At 39.8% G+C, this 18,640-nt stretch overlaps 1 protein-coding gene across 1 annotated transcript in view; it reads left to right on the forward strand.

The window, feature by feature from the left end:
• Positions 1-18,640, forward strand: part of LOC104621462 (CUGBP Elav-like family member 2) — a gene marked incomplete at its 3' end in the record, with an annotated part of 38,504 nt that overhangs the window by 15,443 nt on the left and 4,421 nt on the right. The window contains exons 4-6 of the mRNA XM_010287962.1: positions 6,111-6,190; positions 11,068-11,226; positions 12,617-12,680. Of these exons, the coding sequence (XP_010286264.1) occupies positions 6,111-6,190; positions 11,068-11,226; positions 12,617-12,680 (303 nt within the window). The remainder of the gene's footprint in view (positions 1-6,110; positions 6,191-11,067; positions 11,227-12,616; positions 12,681-18,640) is intronic.

Raw genomic sequence — 18,640 nt, forward strand, 5'->3', positions numbered from 1 at the left:
AGTGAACATTTCTCCAGACATTGATTACAAGGATTTTTTTTCTTTCTTTCTTTACTTTAAGAGCAGGTTAGAAGTGACATGGAGAGTTATACCGTGGTCGGGCAATTTAATTTCATGAAAAGCCATTCATAACTTTGAGATTATGGGGTTTTCTTGATGAATTGGTAAAAGAAAATTAGTATTTGCATCATAGTTAATTGCAGTGAAGGGTAGATGAGGAGATTTTCTGCCTGTTTGTTTTTCCTTATGGATATTTACTGCTCCTTCATGAGCCAAGGTAACATAAAAGTGCGAGCCATGGGAGCAGCCTGGATTAGGGGCCGCCTTCTGACCTGTGTATCGGTGATGGGAGACGAGCGTGGTAGAAATGCTGTATTTTTAGTTGCTCTTCAGAAGCACCTCTGTGCCCTGTTTCTTCTGCTGCAATATGGTAACACTTTATTTTTTTCCAATCATTATGGCACATTTAATAGTCTTTTTTCTCCGGGTGAAACTCTTTCAAAGCTGGGAAGAGATGAACACATCCAAGTGACCAGTGTCTCTGCTGGCCTTTAGCCAGTAACACTACATCTCAGATCTCCATTACTGCATCTTCGCAGCAATCCCTCCCCAGAGAAAAGTCTGAAACGAAATCGTTTACAAGAGTTTCTTTCCAGCAAGAGGGTCATCGAGGCACTGTTAGAGTGGGTCTTTAGTGCCCGTTCGATTCTGGTTTTGTGTAAATTCCAGTTACTGAAGTCTGTACTTTGCAAGGTGGTTAATTGTTTGTCCAATTAGAAACGCTTCAAGTGAACCATGAACTTCAGGAAATTCAAAATCTAGAATTTGTCATCTGGTTGATAGTCAAGAGAAGTCAGTGAAGCCAAAGAGATAAGGCATGTTTATAGGATGTGCCTGTTATTACCTTTGTGTGCCTGATATGCATAAACTAAATAGCTTCACTGTGACTTTTTCAAACCGCTTTACTTTGGGCTGAGTTGTTGCACTTGGTCTCAGACATGTTGTTGTGTGTCTTAAGCAAAAAATACCTAATGACCAAATGTCCGTACAATTCGATGTCTAAATTTGTAGCTGAAATGTATATTAACCACTGAGATTTTTGTGTGATGTCTTCATTAGAAGCCTGTTTCCCAGGCTGTTCGTTTCTTTAGACTGTGCTATATTAGCACAGTGTAAAAAAGGGAAATTCTGCTTTACAATCTCAGTTAGAAATATTTTAACACAACTAGAGCTTATTTTTATCACGCTTCAATTTCCATAGCTTTTTATTTGAGCCTTATCTTTTTCTTTAAATAGAGGCTTTCATCTCAGAGGATCCCAAATCCTTCTTCCAGGAGTATTTTGGCAGCTTTTCACTATTGTTTCTTCAGAGGAATTGAAGAAAAATGTTGTTTATGCTGAACTCGGAAGCTGTAGTGCAACCATTACACTACCAGCTGCGCGGCCACCATACGTAGCTCTGCAATTGCTCAGATGACTTTGAAAATCTCTTGAACTACTTCTGTGTCAGAGGGGTCACTGTATATTTTTTGTAAAAATTGATTACAGCTGCCTTTCTTTCATCTCCAGAACTTTAAAGCCATGGTTTTTAAACTTCCATTTTTAACTCTAGGCCTGATTCAGAAAGGTCTAGGGGTTTTGCATCTCCCTTTGGCTTCACTGAGGGTTTGGGGGCTTTAAAACCTCTGGTAGACCACAGTAGTTTTATGTGGGAGGTTTCTTGCGTAGGTGTGAAATCAGACCCCTTACCTTGAGGCTTCCATACTTAAAAATGCCCTACTCCACTTACAGCTCGCAAGTATTGATGTTATGTTAGACTGTGCATGAACTGCTGACTGAACGTTTTAAAACAGTCTATGAAAGCCTGAGATGAGAAGAATCGAGGGAAGCGGGAGCTGGAGTGTGGCAGTGCTGAGCGTTTTAAAATATTTCAAATAATTCAATCGCTCGAGCAGCAAGCCCTAGGTTTGGAGGGATGGCACGGGTCGAGGAGGAAGCTGATCAAATTTCACAGCCTCTTCAAAATTCTCTTTCAGTTTGGGGTGGAAGGGGTGTAAGGACCAACCCTGTGAGTATAGATGTTCTCTCAGCCGAGGTGGCAAATGTGACAATGTGCTCCAAATATCTTCTGGGACAGGGCTGGGTGTGTCCCTCCGATTCTGCCTGCAGGAGGAAATCACTGCAAGCAGCGCTTCCCCCGTCAGCCATTTCCCTGGCGCAGGGGGTGAGACGGCAGCTTTGGAGAAGCGACTAAAACTCTTCAGACCTCCTTTCTCCCTCCCCTTTTGTTTCTATTAGTGACTCCCGACATTTTGAAACCAGAGGTGAGAAGTAATTGCAAGGTGGTTTGCAGGTTGGCTGTATTTACAAAAGGACTTTTTTTTGGGGGGGGGAGGGGGTTAGGGAGCTGGTGGTACAAAATGAAGGAATTTCAAAGCGTTAGCTACAGAAATATCCCTCTCTCCATGTTTTCTCTCCCAGAGAGCTCCATAGCTCCAATAAGAAGGGAGTAATTGAAGTATCGGGACACAGTATGGTAGGACAGAAATAGTTGGCTTGTAGCTGTTGGTCCGGAGGACCTCGGCCCGCAGCACTACAGTCAACGCAGTGTTTCATAGGATGAGGTAAGAGGCCACGGAAATCTTTCTTGTTTCCTTGCGCCACGAGGCATGAAATCTGATTAGCCTTGTCCTCTTACAGCTGTGACTCGCGTCCTAAAGCCGGCAGTACGTTCCCAACAGACCCCTGTATCCGTGAGAGCTTCTCCCAGCCCCTCAGAGCTCCTCTGGCTTAAAAAGTGAAATCCAGTGTCCTTAGACACCAGCTTCTGATTCAATTCTAGGTGCCCAACAAAACCATCCTCCTAAAGCACATGTGTACCCCATATAGGAAAATAAAGGTACTGCCATTGACTGTGGCAGAGAATACGAGCATCCCAGGAGAACAGCTTTCCTGAATACCTAAATTACATGTGCAAGTTCAGTGGGTCAGTGGGCCTGTGGTACAGCCTTAGCTCCCCTCCAGTGTGGCGGTCTGGTCGTGAAGAAAAGGATCCCATGGTTCACACATAATAAAATATATAGGATCCCGTGTTTCGCACATAATAAAATATATGTGCACACATAATAAATATACAAATTTTGTGTGTGAGTGTCCAGGTTTGGTAGCTGAAAAAATAACCTTTGAATGTGAATACACGTAGCAACATCTGGAAAGATTGTTAAATTAGCTAGCATTTAATTGGGGTGCTTGATGGTAACAACTGAAGGTCTAGGTTTTCAAATAGTTTAGAAATAAGGTTGTCTACTGAATTTTTACCATGGTTATTGAGGCAAATTGGGTATTTACTGTGCAAATGGCCACTGTCCATCGGTGGGAAATGGCCTGCCGGCTGGAGATAACAAGGGGACCTAACCTTGTAGCCTCTGGCTGGCAAACCGTAATTAAAATGCAGTCCTGTCTTCTCTGTGGAATGCTGTTTCCAAACGCTCATATTCAAGCTGCATAACCTCATTCATCAGGCATTCCCCTTGCCCGGAGAACAAGTTTCTTTTAAATTGGTAGCTTGCTATATGGCCCGTTACAGAGATCTGCTACGAAGGTCTTTTCACTCGGCGACAAAGGCCACAAGGGCCTGGGCTGAGGAATGAGGAGGGACATTTCGCAGTAGCGTTGGGCACTGAAAGTCCCCAGCAGCCGAGCTTTGTGGTTAAAAAAGAGAAAAAGCTGAAGGGAGGGAAGGGAGAGTCTGCTTTATCTTGAGAGGAGTGCAGCTTTATTTCTCTGCCGATTCACTTTTCTTTTGAGACCTGCTAATTGCAACAGCTCTCAGTAAGTTACTTACAGCAGTACTGCTGGGTAGAAATTGTGATAAATGCATAAACTGTGTCTTATTGATTTTTGTTGACATTTTACATGCTTCTTATGCATTCTAAACCTCCATTCAGTAATTGTCACTATGGTACACACTCCTGGAAAATGAGAGCAGAAGAAGTGAATGAAGCAGTTTCTTGACCATTATAAACAATATTATTCAAGGCTCTGTATGGGGTTTCTTGCCTGCCCTCCAGTATATCTCTATTTGTGCTCATCCCCCATTGAATTTGCCAGACGATAAACGAAAACCCTTGGTGTTATTTCCTCTGTTAATGATAATAACAGAAATGTTTTTAAGAGAGATTACTTTGAGACTGATGGTAAATTTGGGCCTCTCTAATTTTAGCGCACAGCAGCACTATGGAATCTAGCGGCGGTGCTGTAGTTTATTTACCCTTCTACTGCACATTTTGTCTAGATTGCCATACAGAAAGTTGTTTTGTTACATCATTTTCTTTGACAGAAATTTGTCGCTGAATAAGAATAGTTTAGCAACACGTAGTGTGGCTAAACAGCAGTAAGACATCATCAGCTGTTACGTTACCTGAGAAATACGTAAAGTCACAACGCTGCCGTGCAGTTCGCGTAAAAGAATTCTGACTTCTGATTTTATTATGCTCACTGCTCAGTCAGAGGTACATAAGCCAGCTTAGGTTCTCTTGTATCAAGGGCCTTTACAGTAAAGAAAGAAAAAAATACCGCATGATGCAAAAATGCATTGACTTTATTTTCATGACTAGATGTAGTGCTTTTGGGTAATGATCAGGCATTGCTTTCTCTTACTGTTGTTTGATTAAAATGTGAATACAGTCTTGACTTGATAATCTTACCAGGTACATACGGAGCAAAAAAAGAAAAGGTATTTTATGCCTCAAATTGATTTGCATAAACCAAACAATCTGTTGCTTGTTGGATTGCAAAATGGTTTATTTTGCCCATTGGCCACAGGGGCAACAATATTGTATTTTTGATGCCAGAATGTAGCTTTCATGCATTAGCTCTAAAATGACAATATGCTTTACCCTCTCAGTGCTTAGATTTGCTTCATTTGGAAATCTTTTAAGTAGTAATAATAATAATGTTTTGAGGAAATTGAGTGGAACACTAAATTATTCTCTGAAACCGAAGTTCAAACTGTGCAAGGCTAAGGGAGCTGAAAATCAATGCACTTTTAAAGTCATTAGAGATCACAAGTGAAATAAGTCTGTGTTGCTTTAGCTAAGCTTTTAGTGTGCCATGGTATTATTACAAAATCAGCCTGAATCTGCATTAATTTCACAGTCTTTTTCTTTAAGATGCCCAAGGGTGCATGAAGAATAAAATGTAAATCTCAGAAGGCAATGTTTTTATTAGTCAAAAGGGCAGTGAGTCATGTACTAAAAAGGTTGACCTGTACCATGCCTGGTGTAGGTATGACTGACAATAGTTAAAGGGTGGAAAAACAGCCCAGGCATTAGCCTGCTGGCTTTTCACTATGATTTAAAAGGCTGTGGAGGGAAAAAAGTGATTTTTCAGTTATTCATGCACACAGCTTCAGGATTGTTCAAGTTGGTGGTAGCTTTCATAGATCAAGGAATTATACTTGTATCTAGGACTTGGAGAAACAAAAACTGTAAAGATTTTACTTTTAATATGTTATTTTCTTAAATGTTGACATACCACCTACATTACTGAATTTTGTCTGAGTCTTTTCACACTTAGTCACAGGCTACACAGTGGAGTTTTTCTCATTCCTATTTGCATGGTTATTCTTGGTGCATCACGGAAATATGACTTTATGGACTCCTTCAAATTCCCAGTTCAGCTGCCAGTGATGCCAGTCATTTATTCACTATCCACAATTTACCTGCACAAAAGCCATAGCAAGCAATTGTTAATACATGGCCTGAATAGATTAAATTATGCAATCCAAAGTCTATATAAGAGCCTTACTAATTTCAAACCCTGTGGCTAAAGAACAAAAACAAAACAAAAAAAGGAAAAAGAAAAAAAATTAAAGGAAACCCCCCTTTCTCCTCACCCATCCCCACCTAATTTTTTTCTTTCATCTATGGTCAGATTAGCAAGTCAGCACTGTCGATAAATAAACTAGAGAAGTTGTTTATTTTTATGTACTACTGAGAACAGTGTCGTCTTGTGGCCGTTCTCGTAGACTGTGTTGGTTTAACAAGCGTCCAACCCTTTTGTCTTGTTGTTTTTTGTCTTTCCTGCTCCCTGTCCCCTTGTTCCCACAGGCTGTGCGTTTGTCACATTTTCTACAAGGGCAATGGCACAGAATGCAATCAAAGCCATGCACCAGTCTCAGACCATGGAGGTACAGTACTGTATCATTTGCCCTTTCTTTGTTTTCTTTGTGCAAATGATTGCGAATGGTAAAGCCATGCTCTCCCGGACCAGATCAGACACATGACAATCACAGATTTAAACTTTTTACTGGCTCACTCTACCTCTCTTTGTGAAGCTTATTTTTCTTACTGACCTGAAAGCGCACAATGAGGTTGCCGTGTGGTATCCAAACACGGCTCTTGATCCTGTTTTCAGTGGCATTCAGCAGAAAATAAAAATGCTGTGAATACTGCTCCTCAGTCATACTCAGAGTATATCTGATGAGTAAATTCCCTTTAATTCTAACACATACCCCCCCAAGAAAAATCTTAGTTTCTTTTACGTAGATTTTTAAGTGTTGTGGTTTGTGCTGCTCTGAGAAAAAGCTCAAGAGGTTTAACCAGGCCACGCTGAGTTCCTAGTTCATGTGTTTTTCTGCAAATAGAATCTCTTTTTAAGTTAATATAATTTCTCCTTCTTCATCTAGCCAATAAAAATGCTAATGATGACAGAACATATCGAAGCGTGGCACCTCCCACAGAGCAGTGTCATGGCTGGCCCCTCACAAGCAACACTCTTTATTTCCTCCCAAACTGCCTCTACGGCCCCTATTTTATCACGATGAGCAACACAAAACTTTAAGCCCGTTCACTTCACGTGAATATAGCTGCAGGCTAACGGTCTGTTCATTGGAGTGGTTATTGAATGCCACGGCTTGTCTAGCAATCCTAAAACTTTTTTTCAGTCTGTGATTTTTGTCATGGTCTTTCAGAATTTTGCACAAAAAACCGCACAAGTATGAAGTCTTTACTTACTCTGGATCTTCTAGCTTATCATTGGAGAGTGCATGTTATACTGTATTATGTATACTGTATCTTTGTGTAGTGATGATTTTTCTCAGAGGTGGCATTAATGTTATGTGCACTTGTTTCTTTTTTATTTATTTTTCCACCAGGACCTTTCAATTTATTTTTTTTTCTCAATGATTTTTCTTTGCAATGCTCTAGTCTCCCAAAGCATGCTGGGTGCTGAACAATCATTATTGCGTCATGTCGTTGAGCTGCTTTGTGTAATGAGCCAAGGGGGGAGACCAGGGGTGGGAGGGTGGAGAGAGGAGCAGAAGGAGAAGATAAAAACCAAGCCAGTGCATGAAAATGTCACTAACTGTTTCCTGTATACTACAAGTAATGATATCGGCATTGCAAAGCTATTGTCTTTCCAAACATCACGTGTGAATTTGGTTGAGCTTCTTTTATAATTGATGTGTTTTCTTTTCAGTGCAATGCATTTTTAGACCCTGAGTATACAGTTTTAGATGAGAAACTGCCAATGAGATGAGAGTAATTGAAATGATCTTTACAAGAAACTGCTGTTATACAATATATGCAGTCTGACAGTATATTGTGAAAAAACTGCCACTTTGAGTCTCTGAAATAATACTCGTAGTAATTTGTCTGCCATGCACTGCTCCATTAATTCAGACCTATATGTTTTGCTGGGTTAGATTCCAAGTAAAAAGGAAATGTTTATTGGTAATACTGTGTTTTACCTATATTTTTCCATGTGTTTTAATGTATTTTTCTGTCTAGCAAAATGAATCTTACACAGCTCTACTTCAGAAGATGGTAAAATTAAAGAGATAATACCTCTCAGACAAATTCTCCCATTCTTCTGTTGTATGCAGTACTCCAAAAGAGGCTGCATTTTGATGTGGTACTCCTGTTGACATTAGTTCTATAGAATAGTTATTCTTGGATCAAAATACTTCTCAACTCCTTTAGAGACGTCATCAATAAGATCCCCAAATCGGCAAGGCAATTCCAAATATTTTGCACTTTGAACATCTGGGTCTTCGTGCCAGTTGAGCTCAGGCTGAGAGTCTCTTCTTGGAGAGAAGCAGCACACCCTCCAGCTCGTGGGTGAGGAGTCTGTACCTACTGTCTTGACAACACAAAGAAAAATATGAAGGCAGAACCAGCTGTTGGGAAGAAAATGGCACTAAATGACGTGGAGGTCATTGAGTGAGGAAGGGAGATGCACCTTTTGTATGTGCTGGGAGCTTCCTCTCAACATAGAAAATGGAAGAGCATAAAACAGAAATCACCCTTTAAGCAAAAAAAAATTTCCTTGCTTTTGACAATAATCATCTAGTAAAAAGTTAACTTGGGTTAGGTAGTGTTAAATCTCAACTCTCAGCCTGAAACAGAGATCCTTGGGACACTTTTCTTTCATGGTTTTTTGCAAACAAAGGTGGGCTTGGGGGACAATATGTAGTACACAATTACATTTCAACCCAATTACTGCAGAATTATTTTTCTGATTTCATTATTTTCAGTTCTTTGGCACATATCATTGACCAAGATGAATTTTCAAAGTGGGCTAAGAACGAACAATGGCGATGTTAATGTCTAGATGAACCTGTCTCCTAGAATAATGAATTCTCTTACTACTCTTTCCACCTGACTTTCTGACCTGGTTTAATCAACTGATTTTAAAAACATAATTGCTGCTCTAGAGTTTTTGCTCTTCTGTCTCATTTCTGTGGGGTTTTTTGTTTGTTTGTTTAAGGCATTCAAATGCAGCACCAGTAGAAGACACTAATTTGTTATCATGGAGTAAATTTCATGCAACAACAACAACCCTTTTCTCATATAGAGGCACTTGCTACATATAATTTCAGTCTTCAGAATGTTTGCTCTCTTGAAAATGATGAAGTGATGAAATATAGAGCAAACAGTGAAAAAATGAATTATAGATTCGTAAATTGCAGAGATATTGTTTTTATACAATTTACTGACATTTAAGCATTCATAAATATGATGTCAGCTGTAGTGTTGAGTGCTGAGCTGCTGAACTGAGAACTGAAATAGCCATATAATATTTCAACCTTTGAAATTCATTTCTATTTATTTGGAAATAGACTTGATTCTCCCGTACATCTAGGTCAAAGGCAGTAAGTTCTGGTTGTTCTTAGCCCAGTGCTACCAAACCTCATGTTAAATAAAAACAGCTTGCTTTTTTTATTAGCAAAACCAGAAAAAACTCTCACACCCTCCACCCCCCAGCTCTTTTTTATTTCTTTTTTTTAAAGGGTCTTGTTTTTAATATTAGTATAAAAATCACTAGAGGGAGGTAATTGTGTAACAAGCTGATTCCTTCATAATCTTTATTTGATTGCTGGAGTGGTATGTATCTCCTTTTTTCCTCACTGAAACACTGAAAGACATTTTTACAATGAAATGCACAGGAAAGGAGTTGAAGGTGGAATAATAAATCACAAGTGATTTTCTAAGATCATTCTAAAGGAACAGTATTGATGGGAGATCTTCATACAAGAGATATTATTATTGTGGTTTATTTCATCATTTTGTCTGTTGATTGTGAAAATTCTTATCATTTGTCCTGGTGTGAGGTTCTTCAGAGAAAAGGTACCTGGCTGCTTTTGGTAAATAATAGAGGACAGGAACTTTTCTGAAGATGTTCACAGTGTTGTGAGAGCAGCCATGGCAAGAGTTAGGTTAAGTATAACCCCACTCTGCATCCCATGCTATACGCTTCGGCTAAAGTGCTGCTTTGTTTTTTGGACTTGAGTCACCTTTCACTCCTATCATTGTGTTCAGATTGAAGTTAGACAAGAAATTAGTATAACAAAGCATGGCAGGTGGAGGGAAGTTATTCATTGGATCCAATGAAGTTGGAAAACAGTACAAAACGGATTGACAGTTTCTATGACTCACAAAATGCTTGAATTAATTTGAAGAACTGAATCACTGCAGTATATAGTTTGCTCCCTTGATCTGAAAAAATGAAGACTTGAAAGGGTAAAATATGAAAACATTTGTTAACAGAGAAAAAAAACAATAGAGCAAGAGCAACAGAGACATCCTTCATATTCACGTCTCATTCTCTCAGTGACTTTGCCCAAGAGTACACAACTGGAAATCCAAGAGAAATATCTAGCTTACCTCAAAAGTCCATCTGGTCAATGACCTCCTGCTTCTTCTCAAGGGTCCCTCAGACATGGGTGAGGAGTAGGCTGCAGACCAGATCTCTAGTTCTTTCTTAGAGCCTCCTTGTTTCCTAAGGTGTCTTACAACCCTCCCATATCATGTACCAAGAGGTTCATAGAAGCAGTAGAAGTGGTGGCAATCCAGAATGGGCTGCTATCACCAGAACTAGTCACTTTTGGTATGCATCCTGCCCTTTGTTCCCATCTCAAGGGTGCTTGATACAAAGCGTGCTTGGGAGCAGACCGCAGGTGGGTGAATTGTCCTAGCAGCATCGCCCTTTGTGCTCACTTGGGACTGGGGGTCCTTGATATGCAAAGGACCAGTGACCCACTGATGATGGGCACTGCAGTAAATCGGTTGCTCGCAGTCTGTTTACGTAGGGTACACAAGCCAGCTGCACCGAGCGCGACCGCACAGCCGGACCGTGGTGGCAGGGCGGTGTTGGCTGTGCGGTCCCTGGCAGCAGGGAGGTTGGACACCTCTCCCTTTGGCGATGCCTTGAAAACAGACTGCAGATGAAGCATCACGTCCATCTCATCAACTGTGAAGCTTAATTAAAGAGGACTGGTACACTTCGCTGTCTCTGGCAGCAATTTTGATAGCTAGAAGGAAAAGAGAGCCTGAGGAAAGGTGCTTTATAAAGAGGACTGGGGAACCAATAATTTCTCAATAACCTCTTTTCCTAAGAAGCTGAAATCTTAGTCCTTGAGGTCCCACATATGCCAATCACAGAGAGAGGGTGAGCGATCAGGTCATGCCATTGCCCGTGGCCCTATGGGACACGGCTGAGCTCACAGTGCGAGGGTGACTCGGTGTGATTTAACGCTTCTGTCTTTCCCAATCTGTCTAACCACAGGGCTGCTCTTCGCCAATCGTGGTGAAGTTTGCCGATACCCAAAAGGACAAGGAGCAGCGGCGTTTGCAGCAGCAGTTGGCACAGCAGATGCAACAGCTCAATACTGCCACTTGGGGAAACCTCACAGGTCTTGGAGGACTCACACCACAATACCTAGCTGTAAGTTCATTTCAGAGGTGGGGGCTATATGTATTTATTTTAGAACCATGGTAAATCAGCTATAGTAAACTCCCTGCAATAAATTGCTAAGTCCTCCAGAATACATAGCATGCCTTCTATATAAAAACTTCTGTGTGTTTATCACGTGGTCTAAAAATAAATAACAAGGAAGAGAATTTGAATAAGCTTTTCAAGATGTGTCAGTAGTGTCCAAGGCAAGCATTTAAAGTTTACTCATTCTGCAAAATAAAATTTTATTCCATTAGTTTTATTGTTCTTTCAAATGTTAGAGTCTGTTTTTATAGCTGGAATAAAATTTGAGCTCTTCCTTAGGGGAGGACAGATAGGCAGCTCAACACTGTAGGGGCCATATCTATATGGTGCAGCCTCTAAACTAGAATGATGTGGGTCAATCCTCTAATTTTCCACCTCTTCATTTGGAAATGGCTTTCATTTTAATGTGTGATCCTGTCAATGCTAAACATGCGTGGTTCACACTACCTTGTACAGAAAGTGAAGATGGCAGGGGAAAGCAATTTGTTTCTCATAAATTTAAAATGGTATTTTCCTTGGTCTGTTTGTAAGATGAGAAAGAGACGTTAGCTGCTGCCCCGTTGGAGAAATCTGAAATCCACAGGCGCACATATCCTGGGTGGGCAAGAGAGACTCCCCTGCAGCACAGCTGAGAGGGAGCCTCTGCCTCCTGTGGCTCTGGAGTTGAGAGGTCTGGATAAGCAGCTTTTGGATAACTCAGAGAGTTCCTGGTGCTTCCGAGCTAGACAAATAAATGTGTCCGTATATATGTACTGTGTACACATAAAGACATAATTTGTATGCATAAAATGCTTTGGTATAGTGATATAATTATAAACAGCAATTTACCTGGCAATTAAAAATATATATTAGTACTGAGGTAGTTTAAATTGCTATATACAAATACCAGTCTAATGAGTATCTGTGTGCTTGATTCGTAAAGTTAATAAAGAAAAAAGTGGATTCAACGAGATGGGGGAGAATGGACCGTGATTGACAGAGATGAGTTATGGTAACTACTAGACAACAGAGGGTTGTAATTAGTCACGCTATGTTGGTTTAAATAGATTTAACACCTGGTTGTTAAAAAGAATAAATTGATTAATTGTTTTAAAGCAGCAATGTTATTGAGTTTCCCTTGTGTCTCTCTGTTTCTTAATAGAGATTAGACATTAATATGGATTTACAGCATTGACTCTAGGGATGTTCATTCCAACAACAGACAGAAGCAAGAGACTATATAAATGTAAAGGAAAGCATAAATACTCAAAATGTGAAATGATAGCTCATTTTAGTTTTATCTTCATTTGTTACATTAATGTCAGATAGATTGCTGCGTTGTGTTGTTAATTTGCAGCTCCTGCAGCAAGCAACTTCCTCCAGTAACTTGGGTGCCTTCAGCGGCATTCAGCAAATGGCCGGTAAGTTAAAAACCATTTCGTTTTGCTCTAGTTGTGTTTTGTATTCTTAAGCTATTGAATTCTGTACCTCTAATAATCGAGTTGTCGGGGGTGGGGGCGTGTTGTGTATTAAATGTGGCAGATGTATTGGCAGGGGACAACTCGCAGTTCAACGTCAATAGAAACACTTTCTCTCCTCTTTCAGAAACCGAAATTAAACCCAATGCTCCCAGGTTGTGCAAACAGTTTGTCTTGCATTAGTCACCTGCCATTTGTCCAACGTAACCAATTGTAAATTGCAGGAGAGCTCTGAGTCCCCGCAGCCATTTCCTACCCTATGAAAAGTGTCAGTAAAGCAACAGCAGGATTACATTCTAATTTCCAGTGAGATTTCTGTGTCCTGAAAAATCAAATTAATGGCAGCCCTCGAACATTTTAATAATAGGTGGTGAGTAAAAACGTTCTGACCTTTTTAATGAAACCCAAGATTACAGACCTACCTTCAGTATGAATTTTCAGGCTCCTTTTATAATCATGGAAAATTAACCGGGTGCCTTTTTGACTTTGGAACCCTAGTTGACAAAATTACACAACAGAACCTTTTATGTAAAAGTATAATCTTTAGTCTGGAGGAAAAAAGAAAGAAAGAAAAAGGAGGAAAAAAAAATCAAAGTGTGAACAGATCTGAAAGCCAGCTAGTTGGAGGGTTTCTTAGTAATGAGCTGTGTGCCAGTAGTAACTGATGTGTAGTGATTAGCAAAAGGTCACTCCCACTGTGTGACCTACCATGCTGATACCCTAACTTAACATGATGCTAGAGAAGGCAGCATGTGCAGTAAATCAGAGCACAGATGCACATTATGCCTGCCGCGAGAAATTGTTAAAAGCTTTTTTCCTTGTTAGAGAAAAAACAAAAAAAAAAAGGAAACACAACCCCCCTAAATTGCTACATTCGTTTATTTTAATCATGAACCCACTGAATCAATGAAATACTACATTCTGCTTGCTCCATCATTACAAAACAAGGGCTAAAATATTCAGAAGTCTTTATGAACACCGTTTTCTCACTCTTCTTTTAATCCTGGTCTTTTGCTTCTTCTGGTTCTGCTTTGAATGAATCCTGAAATACTTTAACAAGTATAGATATACCGCACTGTATAGCTATACCCCACAGGTATTCTTTGCTCAATCGTTATATTATGCCATTATTGCAGTGACATCAGAGACTAATGTGAACCTGCTCTCTGACAATATAAATTGGACTACAGATGACAATATCTCTGAATTATTCTCTCTTCCTCAGACCTGCTGGCAGTGCTGCTGGTTCTATTATGTTACACTTGCAATCTAGCATTTTTTCATCAAAAAAATGTATCTTAATATGATAAACAGAACAAAAGGTTCAGTAACAGTTTTATACTTGGCAATTTTGGAAGTGGCTTTGAGCTCAGAGATTGTGTTTTAATGTTTTCGTATTTGGTTACGCCTACAAAATGAAAGAATTGAGACACCGAGGAAAAATAATGCGATATCCATTGCATTATGTGCACCTTAGAAGTTTCCTGTTGCCTGTTTCTCACTGTTAGTGTAGATTCAGCTTTGTCTTCAAGAACTGTGTTGAAACTAAGAATTGTAGTCAAGTAATTTCAGGATGGACTCGCAATCCAGGATGTGATTTGTTCTCTGAAAATCATATGGTCTTGAGACTAGCAGAAAGTCATCTTAAGAAATCGCAGTGGTACACCACTGTTACTTGAGGGATATACCTTCTTGACTACAGATTAGCTTGCTATGGGATAATTTAATGACTGACCGCCTCTCATGGAAAATATCTTATGTTATCAAAACAGCTTGAAGTTTACTCCTTTCTTTCACAAAACATGTAACTCTTAAACCTTTATGTTCAGGGTAAAATTGGTGATACTAAATTTCTCTCCGAGGTGCAACTCTACATAAAAGTGCCAAAGACTAAAGTGCGATTTCAGTCTTAGGACTGAGAGTTCATGTCCTCTCCTCAGAAATCATGCAATACTGTGTCATGCAGTGCATCTAGTATAGATGTATACTATGTATATTGTATATTGTATATTATGTTTTGTGAAAGGAATAGAAAACACTCCTGTGATTGCAGCAAGATCTTGCATTACCTGCTGAAGCCATCCTTGAATGTTTGTAAAGGCCTAGAGTTTTTTAACTTAATCTGTATGTGTTCCTTTTACAAAAATGAGTCTTGTATGTATTCCCGTGTTTCATACATCTTGCCTATTAATATCATATTTCAAGGTGAGGAATAAAAGCTGGACACAATTGAGTAAGGTGCTAAAGAAGATCCATCACTGTAGCTTACAAGTTCTTTGAACTTTGTGTTTCAGGGGTCCAACATTTGTTTTTATTTTTTTATTTTTATTTTTATGTTAAGTAAGTCAATGGGTGTACTTACCACTGAATTTAGACACTAAAAATTTGATGAAAAGTCACATGAGCCATTGAAATGCCACCTTTACTTACGTATCAGGGCTCTCTAGCACCTCTTTTGTGCTTAAGTCGTGATGAAGTCACGGTTTGCTAAATTAGGACTTCTAATACAGCCACCCTCTTGTCCAAAATTAGGGATATTTGGATCTGCAGTTATTTTATTTATACTGCTAAAGCTTGTGTTGTCTCTGTACTGAGCAGAAAGGACACAGCACACTCCTTGCTGCACATGTGGAGAAATATTTGCCACGCAGAACTCAGCGATACTATTTCTTAAAGCAAAGCAATTTTCTTTGCTAGCAGAGCAAAGACCCTGATCTTCAGTGTGAAGTTTTAAATTCCCTTCCCCTAATATCACATATCAGTCTGGTTAAAGTAGTTTCTATGTGGCAAAAGAAAAACAGGGATTCTTTGGTTTTGCTGAAAGGAGTGGGGTTTCTAGGCATTTCTGGTTGAAGAGTTTGTTTGTTTGGGAGCTGGGGATTCGATCCAAAGAAAAACAGAGATTTTTCTTAAGAACTTATTAACATACAGACATGAAACACACAGAGCACCAGGTCCAAAAGTGAACACTGTTCTTGCTGTAGCAGCCCACTGGCACTAGTGTATGTTCAGTATCGCCGTTGCCGTATGTTCATAAACCATAACCAAAGTCCAAGCAAATCATGAAACTGGCTCACCTAAAATTTGTGAAATAGTAACATTTGAGAGACGAAAAGTAGCGGTTTGCCATCTAGCTTTCCAAGCTCTAAGGTTCCACACTTGGTTCCCCAGTTTAGGCTTTCTCATTTTTATTAAAATATGAGATTTTCATTAAATTGTTTTATTTCCAGAGCCAAGCCAAAGAAAACAGCGTAATATGTCGAGACTGGTAATAAGTTGGGAGAGTTGGCAATACTGCCTTTGGTATTACAGTAATCCCTTGGTCTTGATTACAGGAGCTAACCCTACCTTGCCAAACTCTGCTTCACTGTCCTTTGTAAAACATACAAGCACATACCATCAAGTATATATTTTACAGTGAACATTTCCTCACTTTTCCTCCCCTCCTCTCATATCTGCTAATGCTAATTTAAAGGCAACGTTTTCTCGCACATGCCTCTCAAGCCCCAGAGTCTAGCCTGTGCTTTGTCTTTGGGGAAGGCTGATAATGTAGATGAATTACATTATGTGATTTGATTGTCTTTCTTTAAAAAGAGAATGCAAGCTACATTAAGCACTAGCGAACTTTCAGGCAAAACAAAATTCCTCCTTCAGATGTATACAAATTACATGGAAGGCTTAGTTTAAAGGAGGTGGATGTCGCTTGAAAGTTTGCGTTGAATTTGGCTGGCACTGGATCACATCCTAAAAGCTGCAGGTATTTAAGCCAACCTGCCTGTTTAAGAAGAACCTGGAAAGTACTATACAGACAGTATAAACAGGGAGGTTTTATATTACATAGGGCGATTGTAGAAAATGGAAATGTTCAAAAAATACAAGTTCTATGAAAATTTTCTATTGTTCATTAATGTAAAATGTTTTGGCAGGAGCAAATACTTGCTCATACAGAAATATTTCTATATGTGTGACCATTCAGGACACATAAACATGTACTTTACTCATAAAAGACACAAAGGGACTCTCTTCATTTCATTGAACAGGGCGTGCATTTTGCTTTCTGAAGTCATGCAGAAGAAACCGTGCTTTTGGCTTTTCTTGCTTCGGCTTTTCAGTCTACAGTTGGGACTTTTTATATTTTTCCGACGTATGTTTTTTTCCCAGTCCTTTCCAAACGCTCTCACGGTTTGGTTGCATTTTGGGTTGAACTTCTGGCCTTTTATGAGCCCTGTTCAATCCATTTCACCCTTCTTCTGTTACCCAAGCCAGATTTCCTCCTGGTGCAGAGTCTGTAGGAGCAGATGGATGAGAGAAACTCTGCGAGATTCTGCTTTCTGAATATTTCCCTCTAATTGTTGGATTGGCTCAGTGGATCTGGAGGGACCGGTTGGAAGCCAGGACCATCTGCGCAAAAGCTCTATACTTTTGCATTGGCCCAAGGATCCTTTATATCCTCTGACTCTTCGGTGGCTTCATTCCAGCAAAGCCATACTGAAGGAGGGTTTCTCCTGCTATGACCTCTTTAGGGATATCATATTAAAAGTAAAGGTCACTGAGAAACTGTTTCCAGCTCAAGGGAGATGGCTGTTTCTTAAAGATAACTACCAGTTTTGAAAATGTTGACCACCGGGACCAAAAACATTGAGCTTTTGTAATGCTAATTCCATTGAAAGTCCTACTTAATTTAACCCATAGAATTAGCTTTTTTTTTTTTTTTTTTTTTGTTAGCTAATAAATTAAACAACTCCACTTAGTATTTTTTGGAGAGGCAGAGTTTGAAGCAACTGAGGCTGTTCTCAATCCATGCATTGCTCCTGCTCACAGGAGAAGGATAGGCACCTTGAGAGGAAAACCAACGCTCAGCAGTTTACGAGACGTGCTTATTCAGGCAGTAAAAGGCATGAGGCGGAGGTTGGGCTGAGTCTGGGCACAAGATCCGCAGCTCTGGCTGGGCTTTCCATAAATGGCGAAAGGAGGGAGAGGGACTTTTTATTGCCTTGTCTCCTCTGCGGGTGGAATTCATCCCACTGAACCTCAGCAGTCTGGAAATTAGGCGTCCGGTCTCCCTGCGATGCAGTGAAGAGGCGTCGCTCACAGGCTGCAATTCATCCTACCAAGGGTTGGGGTTGATCTGTCTATTTTAGGATCAGATGAATCACCCCCTCTCTCTCTCCGTTGACTATAGCAAGAGCTTGGGCGAGTAACCTTTATTCGGATAAAGTTAGATCAGATGAATCTGAGTAAAGCACATTTCTTGCCAGGCATGTGTGTAGAGCATGCCTAACTTGAAAATGTGATGAAATCCTATGTGAGTCAACTAGTAACTCTAGCTTTCCATTGGATTTAAGCATATACTCTTAAAAAACAGGGCAGAATCAAATGTGGACTTAAAAGTTGTTTTAAGGGCTTTGCTAAATCAAACACTAAATGGTCAGGGCACCTTAAGCACTGCTCAGATAAGCAGCTTTTCTGAAGGTAGGCACAGAGTGTATATGGTTTGATGGAGGTAGTGCTTAGGGCTCCTGTCTATTTTAGTTCTTAGAATATTGCTGGAATAACATCACACTATTTCAGACACAGACTGTGAAGCCTTCTACCCCCATTTTTAACATCAGCATCCAAAATGACTGATGTCAGTGTTAGCAAATAGTTGCTTTTTGGCCTGGAGATGATAAATTTTACCTTAATCCACAATTTTTAAGCTGCAGCCAGGATTTAATTCAGATGGAAAAAATCCTAATAATTGGGAAGGATAAAATTTTTGAAGAAAAGGAAGTCAAGTTAGTGGGAGCTGCTTATGAGCTATCCAGATTTGTCTCTGATCATCACCACTGACTTTGAAACTCTCCGTGCATATGTCATTACTAAAATGTAGCTAGTACCTTCCTTTATTAGGAATTTGTTCA

This window comes from Phaethon lepturus, unplaced genomic scaffold (assembly GCF_000687285.1).
Source record: "Phaethon lepturus isolate BGI_N335 unplaced genomic scaffold, ASM68728v1 scaffold51065, whole genome shotgun sequence".
NCBI lineage: Eukaryota > Metazoa > Chordata > Aves > Phaethontiformes > Phaethontidae > Phaethon > Phaethon lepturus.